This window comes from Clarias gariepinus, chromosome 8 (assembly GCF_024256425.1).
Source record: "Clarias gariepinus isolate MV-2021 ecotype Netherlands chromosome 8, CGAR_prim_01v2, whole genome shotgun sequence".
Classification (NCBI taxonomy): domain Eukaryota; kingdom Metazoa; phylum Chordata; class Actinopteri; order Siluriformes; family Clariidae; genus Clarias; species Clarias gariepinus.
The window spans coordinates 38377501-38389012 of NC_071107.1; the positions used below are offsets into that span (position 1 = coordinate 38377501).

At 39.2% G+C, this 11512-nt stretch overlaps 1 protein-coding gene across 1 annotated transcript; it reads right to left on the bottom strand.

Annotated features, from left to right (window-relative positions):
* Positions 1–3194: 3194 nt before the first annotated feature.
* On the bottom strand, positions 3195–8371 carry npas4l (neuronal PAS domain protein 4 like). The gene is made up of 10 exons (XM_053502729.1): positions 8340–8371; positions 7687–7792; positions 5558–5721; positions 5320–5465; positions 5072–5168; positions 4806–4986; positions 4600–4709; positions 4350–4476; positions 3445–4253; positions 3195–3328 (listed from the first exon to the last, which is right to left on the bottom strand). The coding sequence occupies exons 2-10, from the start codon at positions 7770–7772 to the stop codon at positions 3303–3305; spliced, it is 1746 nt and encodes a 581-aa protein (XP_053358704.1). The 5' UTR covers positions 7773–7792; positions 8340–8371; the 3' UTR covers positions 3195–3302.
* Positions 8372–11512: the final 3141 nt, after the last annotated feature.

An 11512-nucleotide genomic window follows, 5' to 3' on the forward strand; every position in this document is an offset into this window, starting at 1 on the left:
AATAATTTAACTACTCTTCTATTGCGCTTCTGCCGAAACCTCTAACACGCATGCGCATTCTAAATTGGCACCTAAATCAAATTTCCTCGGCTATTTGAAGATGTGTGGCAAGCACTCGCGATAAAAAAAAGGTCTAAATAAAGAAAAATTGTTCTGGAAGGGCGGATGTTTCAGGAGAAATGGAAAGAGAAGTATTTCTTCTGTGAGGTCAACGGCAAACCGGTATGTTTAATCTGCTCACAAGCCGCGGCTGTGCAAAAAGAATACAACATTAAATGGCATTTAACGAGTTAAAAGCATTATGCGTATGTGTGTATACTTGCGTATGTCAAACCTTATCTAGATTTTTATTTGTTAAAGGAAAGTTCTCATTTGTAATGTATAGTTAATGTTCATATTCAAAGTGATTGATTTTTGTTTCATTTGCATTAACCATAAAAAAATTATTTTTGTATATTATTTTTTCTAAAGTATTGAGTTGTTAAAGGCAGTTTTTTTAAATTGTGAAGTGTTTTTATAGTTTGTAAATTATATTGTAGCCTAAAGCTTCATATTTAATGTAACTGTCTGTACACAGAGTCTGCAGCATTTTTTATTTCTTATTTTATCGTTACTAAAAAGGATCTGACAAGTAATATACATGTTCAAAGTAAAAGGGTTTTGCTAGTCATTACTTGGCTTTGTTTCTTCCCCTAAAAGTAATAGGAGTGTTAATGAACAGTTTCTGAGGACTTGTTAAATGCAGTTTTACAGAATAAAGTGTATTTGTTGTAATTTGATGCACTATGATAAAAAAAACGAACAAAGATTTTTAATAAATTTTGACTTGGAAAACTAACAAGTCTTGGTTTACGAGTACCGAGTATCATGTATCACGCATGAGCTTCTTGTTTTGATGCCGAGTGTCACGTGATCACAACTGAGCCAATGCTTTTTCTCTTTCTTGTGCTGCGGAATTGTGGGTAATCGTCTCCCCTGCTGGGTCTTAGTGCTCGTCTCTCACTGGTATAATCAACATCCGTGCACACATGTACTGTTTACTATAACATTGTGACCACGTTTGTGTGTAAAACATATTTAATTTTGTGTCTGTATGCGTGTGTGTGTGTGTGTGTACAGCACATGTGTAAAGCAAAAGAAAGTCTCATTAGAGAGTTTAAAGATAATTTTCTCACTCTGTATCTATTTCTCTCTCTGTGTCTGTGTGCGTGACATCAGCCGACCGCATCTTTTCGAACTGCTTGCTCACGCACCGTTAGGGGCGGAGTAACACACTCGGAGAGCAATATGTCTTTATTTTTACTTGTACAGTATATTTTACCAGTTAACTTTATTTTCTACCGTATTACCTATTATTTATATTTATTCTTATGTTTAAGTTTTTATTTTAAGGTCACTGGTAGTCGAAAAAGCATTTCACTGCATATCGTACTGTGTATGACTGTGTACGTGACAAATAAAATTAGAATTTGATTTGAATTTGATTTAAGAAAAGCGCTATCCACTCCTTCCGCGTGGCCACCCCCAGGCCCAGACTCTCAGTCGTCGTAATGGCAGCAGATTCCACCCCGTGTGCCGATTCGGTTCAGTCTTCACACACTATGACACTATCCTAATAAATGTGTGTGTGTGTGCATGCATTAACCTGTTCTAGAAGTAGTTTTATAAGGACACTGAGCAGAGAAAACCCGCGCAGCTGTTGCAGCGTCTGAGACCATGTGACTGGGTGGAAACACAGGTCATGCGACAGAGCATCTCAGTGCAAAACCCTAATTGTATGCGTCACAGGCGCGCGCAGTTCTCATCAAGGTGGTCAGCATCATTACTTAGGCAGCTGATGCAACTGCACTGTTTGTACACCAGAGGGCTCCATCTGTGCAGCCCATGATACTCAGCCCAAGGCCGCTGCAGCTCTCTGGGTGTGGTGACGACATCCTGGCTTCTGCACCAGAGTGTGTTATGGTTCAATCCAACTTTTTTTTCTGAGGAAATATATTTTTGTAATTCCATCAAATTTTGTAGAAAGAATTTGTTCTCTTGTTTAAAAGATGGTGAACCTCTAGTAAATCACTCACTCACACTCTATACACACTCTTATCCAGAGTGACTTACTGTATATTATATTATAGCATTATACATCTGAGCAGTGAAGGGCAACCTGGTGGTGGTGGGGTTTGAACCTAAGACCTTCTGGACAGGGTGCCAATCCATTGCGTGCGCGCACACACACACACACACACACACACACACTGCTGATGGTCATTAATGTTATAATTAAACATTTTAAACATGATTTTGTATTATTGATTTTATATTTTTGGCATATTTGTTACTTTTAAAGGATCATCAAACACATTGTAATAATACTCAAAGATAAACCGAATAAATACAAAACGCAGTTTTTAAATTATGATTTTATTTATTAAGGGAAAAAAAATCCAAACCTGCCTGGCCGCATGTAAATAAAGTAATTGTCCCATAAACCTAATGACTGGAAACTGCTTAAAAAATACTTATTGTTTTATCATTTGTCTTTTTTTCTTGTCTAATTTATTACTCTTTTCCTTTCCTCTCAATTTTCCACTGGGATTAATAAAGTTCTCTGAATCAAACATGTAGCACAAACACAGAGAGCAGCTTCTCTAGAACTAGAAGACCAACGTCCCAGCCTCACACACACAGCTTCCCATCTAGAGGTCAAAGAGTTTATTTACCTTTTACGTAAATAAATGTTGAGAATTTAAAACCTATTAACCCAGTTAACCCAGTGTAAGTATGTATCCAATGATGTAAACTTTAAAGCCCTTTTTGTAAGTCGCTCTGGATAAGAGCGTCTGCCAAACGCCTAAATGTAAATTCAATTTCATTTGTAGCCGCTTTTAAGTCATTACTGTCGCAAAGGAATTGGTCTCTCTTTCTGCTCTGTTAATATGCCTCAAACTCTTGACTTACTATTTTTAATATTATTATAACACAATATTATTATTATTGTTGTGGTTATTTTTGTTATTTTTTTGTCAGCTTAAATAAGACACAGTGTGTTTTGATTTAAGTTTATTCTTATTATTATAAAAATAAAACCAAGTGTAATAAATTTACAATATAATAAAATAATAGTTTAAAACAAAAAAATTCAGTCTCTCTCTCTCTTACACACACACATTATTAATTATAAAATTAATTCAGCTGCCAAAGCAATTATAATATTTAAATATAAAGTGTGTGATAGAGGTAGTGTTACAGTCCCAGGCCACAGGGGTGGAGTCACAGTCAGAGGGGCGGAGTCAGATCCATATTCCATTTCAATACAAAGATTCCGTAAAATTATCTGAAACACACACACAGAAGACAATTATTATTATTATCTCATTACAATCAGAGGAATGTCACATTAACACGCAAGCATATTGCTAATGTGTGTGTGTGTGTGTGTGTGTGTGTTACCTTGCTGTGCGTGTGGATAAAGGCTGAACTCGTATTTTTGTTCCTCTGAACTATGCTCTAAATCCAGTAGAGCCTCGAGAGCCTGAACCTCCAGCGTAGCCCTGGGAACCTGCATTACACTGTCAATCAATTCCTCGTCCAACAGGAAGGCCTCAGGGTCACAGCACAGCGAGCCATGTCGATGGGCGGAGCTTTTATTACAGTATGAATCAAAGCTGCTGGCCAGAGAGGAGATCTGCTGAGCAAGAACGCTGATCTCAGCCTGCTCCATCTCACTGTACTGTAACTCAGGGGGAGGCGGAGTCAGCACTGACCACCCATGATCCTCTGGGGCATGAAATGTTCTATCACTTCCAGTCACTGATGGAGGAAACACATTGCTGTGCTCGAGGTACAGGAAGCTGTCAGACAAGCTGCCCGAAAGTTCTGCGTGAACGTCTGGAACTCTGATCTCATCGGGGTAACAGATTGTGGGCGGAGTCAGAGGGGTGACATCAAGGCTGGGCCACTGGACGTTCTGAGGAGGGCAGCGGTAAAATGGGCAGAATGCTGAAGAGCTGAACAGGAAGTCTATGTTTCCAACTTCCTGTGCAGGAGGAGAGAGGGAGGCGTCAGGGCTGTAGGGTGGAGAGGCAGACGCCACTGTAGACACTCGTCTGTTTTTCCTTCTACCACTCTCAGTGCTGCCCTCTGCTGGCCGCTTGGTGGAGTGCCGGGAATTCTGGGATACTGGGGAGCTGATGGATGGAGGAGAAGAAACGAACGGCGCAACACTGAGAGTGTGTCTGAGATCCTCCGCCTGGACGTCACTATAAAACACAACAAACGTTTTACTTCCTTCCCCACATCACACTCCACACTTAAGTTAGCTGTAGCATGTTAGCTGTGCAATGAGGTATAATTACCTGATGATGTAATTGGTGCAGGTGATCATGTGACTCTGTGTGTGTCTTGTGGCGATGATGTAAAGCCAAATCCAGTTCAGCTGTTTATCCTGCACTCGCAGCACCATGTCTACCTGCTCACAGTGCACTGCACACACACACACACACACACACACACACAGTGCATATCAACACTAGGTGTTAGAAGTTGTGTCACATTTATCACTAACAGACTCTGTGTGTGTGTGTGTGTGTGTGTGTAAGAACTTACTCAGTTGTCTGTGTCCGTGAGCGCTCAGTAACAGGTCGTCAGGGTGGATGATGCTGTACCAAGATCGACCAATCAGCTCCTCTGCCTCATAACCCAAATGTAACACTACACTGTGCACACACACACACACACACACAGAGGTTGATTATCAGATTGTACTAACAGAGTTGTGTGTGTGTGTGTGTGTGTGTGTGTGTGTGTGTTACCTGTTGTGTGTGTGTGTGTATCTCATATCCAGTGTGTGTGTGGTGGTAAAGTTGCCCCTCCCTGTCCCTAAGGGAGAACACAGAGCGACAACGAGGCCCCGCTGAGGGTCAAACACACGCAATCTGACCAGCAGGGGGCAGAACTGTCTACTGGTCCTGAAAACACACACACAGGTCCGATCTACAGGGAGAGAGACAATTATTATTATTATTATTATTATTATGTAAAATGTGTGTGTGTGTGTGTGTGTGTGTGTGTGTGTTACCTGTGTTAAAGTTCTCGTCTTGCAGGTGGAACCTGACCTTCTCTGAGTCACTGTTGGAGATCATGCTGTAAAATGTGTCTCCCTGAAGAACCTCCACCTGACCAATATCACACACACACACACACACACACACACACTTATATATTTAATCCCTAAATCTGTGCTGTTTGAGTTTTAAGGGGTTTAAAGGTTATTCCACAGGTCAGGTGACCACAGTGTGTGTGTGTGTGTGTGTGTGTGTGTCTCACCATGGACAGGCCGAGGTGCTGAGACACACTCTCTGAGACGTACAGTAATCTGCCCTCGCGTGTCATCAGCACGAGGAACCCGGGCAGCGCGTGCAGGACGTCTCCATACAGAGGAAGAGGAGGAGGGACATCTTCATCTGCACCGCCTGCGCGCGCGCGCGCACACACACACACACAGTCTCCATCATCATCATCATTATTATCATCATTATTACTGATCAGGTAAGGGGAAACTCACGTGCGAGCAGGACGGATTTCCGGATGAAGGCGCAGATGACGGACATCGCGTGCAGGTAGGAGAGACGCTCGCGCTCGTCAGGGCTGATCGGCAGCAGCGCGCGCAGAGTCTGAATCTCCGCATTAATCAGATCACGGCGAGCTTTAGAGGCTCCTTTAGTAGACCTGCACACACACACACACACACACACACACACACACACACACAATGAGTCCTGACTGATGACGTCAAATCAAAAATGTATTAGTGTTTAATAACCGTAAATTAAACTGTAAACTGTTCTATCTGCATCAGTGCAGTCCTTTCTCATAAATACAGTTTATCAAATTTCATTAAGGATTAATCAGTTAAATCTTGGCTGTGTTCACCCTCATCACACCAGCGGTTTCCTCCAGTGAACATGAAGCCCCTAATACACACTCTATAAACCTATAGTCTACTTTATACAACAATCATGCCGTCGCTGTTTTAATTGGAAAACCTGACTGTCTATATAAAACATTACACAGTGCATACGGCATTAACTACCATAGAGTTCTACACATGAATGATTAAACATAGTGACAGACAGCATTCAGTGCCCTCGCTTTAACTGTATAGCAGTGATTTACAGAGAGAGAAAAATCCTTTATTTGTAATAAATATTGTATTGTATTTAATAATGTCCCAAATCGTAAAATACATTTATTAGCCTTAGAGTAGGGTTCTGTCACTTTGATTTAGAAAAAGTTATTTTTTATGAATAGAAACAACAAAGGAATGATATTAAAAAGATGCTTTGTGTTTAATTACATTAAAACAATGTTTGTCTCTATTAATGAATTTGAATAAATAGCCCAGTAGCTGTGAAATTTTAAGGAGTTGAATAGAGAACCTACTGTCTAGATTATAATAGATACCGTGATGATCAAAGTTTTAATATTTATATTTAACTGTAGATTGAAGGTTTTTCAAGTCACATGAAAAAAAAAATTTTATTCCTACCTGCTGCTCATTTGGAGACCTACTCCCATATGACTTAAAAAAACCCTCAAATTGTCAAAGAATGAAGAGATAAATGTTGGACATTATTGGCTCAACACAGTTTATTCCATCGTCCAGTCTCACAGGTGTGGTGTTTGTGTTGCTAATCAATGTAAGTTTAAAGTTACTGTTTTCTGGTTACATTTTTCTGATTGTACCTGTACATAGAAAAAGGTTTATACTAGTGCTGTCAAAATTAGTGCGTTAACGCATGCGATTAATTTAAAATATTTAACGCATTAAAAAAATTTAACGCAATTAACGCGGTTGCATTTTTTTTTTTTCTGTTGTGGCCGACGTGTGTTCAACGTGCAAAGAAGTATGGATAAGACCAAGGAAGGACTTTTAGACGGAAAGTTTCAGTATAAAACTCTGCCGGATGGTTCTGTGGATAAAACAAAAGTAATCTGTACATTTTGCAAAGCCGAATTTAAATACCAGAGAAGTAATTCGTCTTTGACACATCACTTAAAAGCAAAACACCCCACCGAAACAATCTCTACAGGGCCTCGCCAATGTAAATTGCATTGATTGTTTTGAAATTCAAATGACACAAATGGCACATACCTGTGTTTTTATTTCTGTAATAAATATGGCTTTCAAGCCCACAGTTAATTCGGAGGATATTGATGGTTTATTGCAGGTATGTTGTTTACATGAAAAAATCTGTTATAAGTTAAACAAAATTTCCAATAAACAATCATATTTGAATTTAAATAGTTTCATTGTCTTGAGTTTACATTAATTATTTACATTTACATATCCCAAAAGTTTCAGTCTTTTAATTGTGATTAATCGCGATTAATTGCAAAAAAATTGTGCGATTAATTAGTTAATTTTTTTTAATCAATTGACAGCACTAGTTTATACATAAACAGAGTGTGTGTGATCGAGAAGACTCATTTGAGTTCTGATTCTGAACAAGACAAATATGTGTTAAACATCTATGGGGGCTGAGCCCCTCTTAACTGAAAACCCTAGAAACGCCCCTGGTTAAACTTTAATATTTTTACAAAATTAAACATCACTGATTATATAATCAACAATAAACAGAAATATGTGTGTGTGTGTGTACATGTGATTGATGCTGCAGAGCGAAAACTCACCGGAATTTCCGGTTCTTCCTGATGAAGTCGCCTGGAGACGGAGAGGATGAGGAGGATGAAGATCGTCCGAGCGTCATGTCAATCATTCAGCTTCTGATCAGAGACACTGAGAGAGAGAGACACACACACACTGAGACTGAGGACACACACACTCACTTACACACACACACACTCACTCACTTACACACACACACACACACACACACTGAGACTGAGGACACACACACTCACTTACACACACACACACACACACACACTCACTCACTTACACACACACACACACTCACTTACACACACACACACACTCACTTACACACACACAAACTCACTTACACACACACACAAACACACACACTCACTTACACACACACACTCACTCACTTACACACACACACTCACTCACTCACTTACACACACACACAAACACACACACACTCACTCACTCACTTACACACACACACACACTCACTTACACACACACAAACTCACTTACACACACACACAAACACACACACACACTCACTCACTCACTTACACACACACACTCACTCACTCACTTACACACACACACACATACACACACAAAGTCTAACGAAAAAGTCCAGAGAGCTGTGATGTGAGAGAGTGTGTGTGTGTGTGTGTGTGTGTCTAACCTCAGAGCGATACGGCGGTGTGTGTGTGTGTGTGTGTGAGGGTATTGAGGACTTTTATACCCCGCGCGCTCAACCGGCCGCATAAAAAGCGACTTGACGTAACAGTGACGTAATCACCACGAGCTCGTCTTTAAGTCGTAAAGAGGCGTGGTTAACCAGCGTGCGGCGCAAACAAAGGGGCGTGGCTTTAGAGCGCTGAGCCTAATGAGCGGTAAAGTTCTAATTCTATTATTATATAAACAGAAATAAACATCAAATAAAAACTCCTTCAGATCTCTGCGGTAGAAATAAACAAATCGGAATAAAGTCCAAAGCTTTCTGTTCCTTACAGTACATTACCCCTGTGTGTGTGTGTGTGTGTGTGTGTGTGTGACAGTACTCCTGATTGTGGATTATCAGCAACGTGTGGACATGCTGATCAGTGCTCTGCTCCTGTAAACACAGATCATTATCACTGTAGAGCTACTGAACCACACACACACACACACACACACTACACTATTAGCTTTTAACTAAATAATTATCAATAACTCTTTTAAACATTACACATAATCTTGTGATAATTCTGTCAATAAAATGTTTTACAGGTGACAGATTTGTAAATTTAACCCTGAAAAAAACAAACAAATAGAAACTCAGGGACAATAATTTCCTTTACTGATGGGACTTTTCAAAAATATTCTAATCATTAGTGTCAACTTAATCTAAATATAATATAAAAGGAAGAAATCAGGGATAAAATAAAAACAATTAAAGGAGCGTTAAAGCACTCTGGACTTAATAATAATAATAATAATAATAATAATTGAATAATAAATACTACTACTAATAGTAATAATGAAAATAATAGTAATAATAATAATGATAATAATAATAAGGAAGAATCCAACACACACTATTGCTATTAGTGTGATGGAAAAAAACTGTTGTTGTTTTGGATAATCAAGTCTTTTTTCTTAACTTTAAGTGTGTGTGATTATGAGAGAGAGTTTCCTGTGTCTCTTGAGGGACTCCACGTCTCTGGCAGCCACCGGCTCACACAGAGCGTCTGCAGGCAGCACTTAACCAGATAACACATGCAAACACACACACACACACACACACATGCAACTTTATAGCAGAGCTGCATTGACAGACTGAACACACAAACAGTAAACAAACCTGAACATAAATATGATTTATTACTTCAGATAGAGACACTGATATGAAAAAAATATATAGACTCAGAGACAGACAAGAGGAGGGGGGGGGGCATTAAGTATTCCTGTTATTTTACTTTGACACGTATATATATATACTTTTTTGGGGGGGGAGGAGACAAGCATAAAATAAACAAGAAACTGCAAACTAAAAGAGAGAAAAACACTTACACACAATAAACTGTTTACTGCAGTGAAACACTAAAAATACATCACACTTGACACACATCATAAACAGTGTATTCTCATATAGAACTCGTCTCATAGACTTGACACGAAATATACATTTAACTCACATACAGTTGTATTCATAATAATAGCAGTGTGTTGAAAAAAGTGAGTAAAGCTTCATATCCATATAATAACTTTTAATTTAAATCACATAAATGCTTTGGACTCCCTGCACGGTCTATTCTGAATCACAACATGAAGAAAAATGTGCTAAATGTATTATTAGTTTAATGTAAGTGAAGAAAAACAAATATTTGTCTGTTCAAAATAATAGCAGTGACATTATTCATCGTTACAAAGTGATGAATTTACTGTTTAAACAAAAATGCTTGAAGTTTAATCTTTCTTGTGCATCTCTGATGTTTAGTTGTATAACCTGCTTTCTGAGAACTGCTTCACATCTGTGACATCTGTACTACACGCCACAATTCCTCTGGACTTCTTGGTTTTGTCTTAGAAACAGCATTTTTAATAGCAGCCCACAACTTTTCTATTGGATTAGGGTCTGGGGATCGGGCTGGAACCTCCATAACGTCAATCTACCAAAAGTAGATTAAAAAGGTCTACCAAAATGCTGCTCACTTACTGGTGTGTTTGGGGTCGTTGTCTTGTTGAAACACCCATTTCAAGGGCATTTCCTCTTCGGCATAAGGCAACGTGACCTCTTTAAGTATTCTGATGGACTCAAATTGATTCATGATCCCTGAAATGTGATAAATAGACCCAACACCACAGTACGAGAAGCTTCCCCATATCATGATGCTTGTGTCTCCATGCTTCACCGTCTTCACAGTGTACTGTGGCTTAAATTCAGTGTTTGGGGGCCTGACAAACTGTCTGCGGCCTCTAGACACAAAAAGGACGATCTTGCTTTCACCAGTCCACAAAATATTGCACCATTTCTCTTTAGGCCAGTCAGTGTGTCCTCGACGAACTGTAACCTCTTCAGCACGTGTCTTTCCCATTTCCAACAATGGGACTTTGCGGGGCTTCTTGCTGATAGCTTGGATTCACCAAGCCGTCTTCTAATAGTAACAGCACTAACTGGTAACTTTAGGTGTTTTTTGACCTGCTGGAACTGATCATTGGCTGAGTCTTTGCCAGTTTTGTTCGATTTATTCGAATGGTAGTTTTCCGTTTTCTTCCACATTTTAAATCATTTGATATGACTTTAGCAATGCAGCCTATAATTTTCTGCACTTCTTTGTATGTTTTTCCATCTCTACTCTACTCATCTAACTTTTGAATCAACGTACGCTCTTCTTCTGAACAATGTCTGAAACGACCCATTTTACTCTGATTTTCAGACGGAAATAAGGGGAACTTGTTTGACACCCGTTTTTCACAGAATAATTTACCTCTCTAATTGAACTCCACACTGATATTATTTTGAACAGACTAATATTTGTTTTTCTTCACTTATATTAAACTAATAATACATTTAGCACATTTTTCTTCATGTTGTGATTCAGAATAGAACGTGCAGGGAGTCCAATGCAAACGTTAATAATAACTTTATTTAAAAGTTATTATATGGATATGGAGCTTTACTCACTTTTTTCAACACACTGCTATTATTTTAAACACAATCGTACATTCGCTTCATACATTATGTGACTGTGACCATCATTCTTCTGCTCCCTGTCTCTAGGGTTAGGGTTAGGGTTAGGGCTACACATCTCTTCTGAGCTGCCAGTGATCCAGACCCCCTCCGCCCTATGACTCCTCCTGGTGTCCCTTTTT

Excerpts from the sequence above, each read along its gene's own strand:
- npas4l (XM_053502729.1), bottom strand. The coding sequence starts at position 7,772 with ATGATTGACATGACGCTCGGACGATCTTCATCCTCCTCATCCTCTCCG. Across the intron at positions 5,169-5,319 it reads AGCACCTCGGCCTGTCCATG|GTGGAGGTTCTTCAGGGAGA; the intron begins GTGAGACACACA and ends GATATTGGTCAG. Across the intron at positions 4,254-4,349 it reads TGCACCAATTACATCATCAG|TGACGTCCAGGCGGAGGATC; the intron begins GTAATTATACCT and ends TGTGTTTTATAG.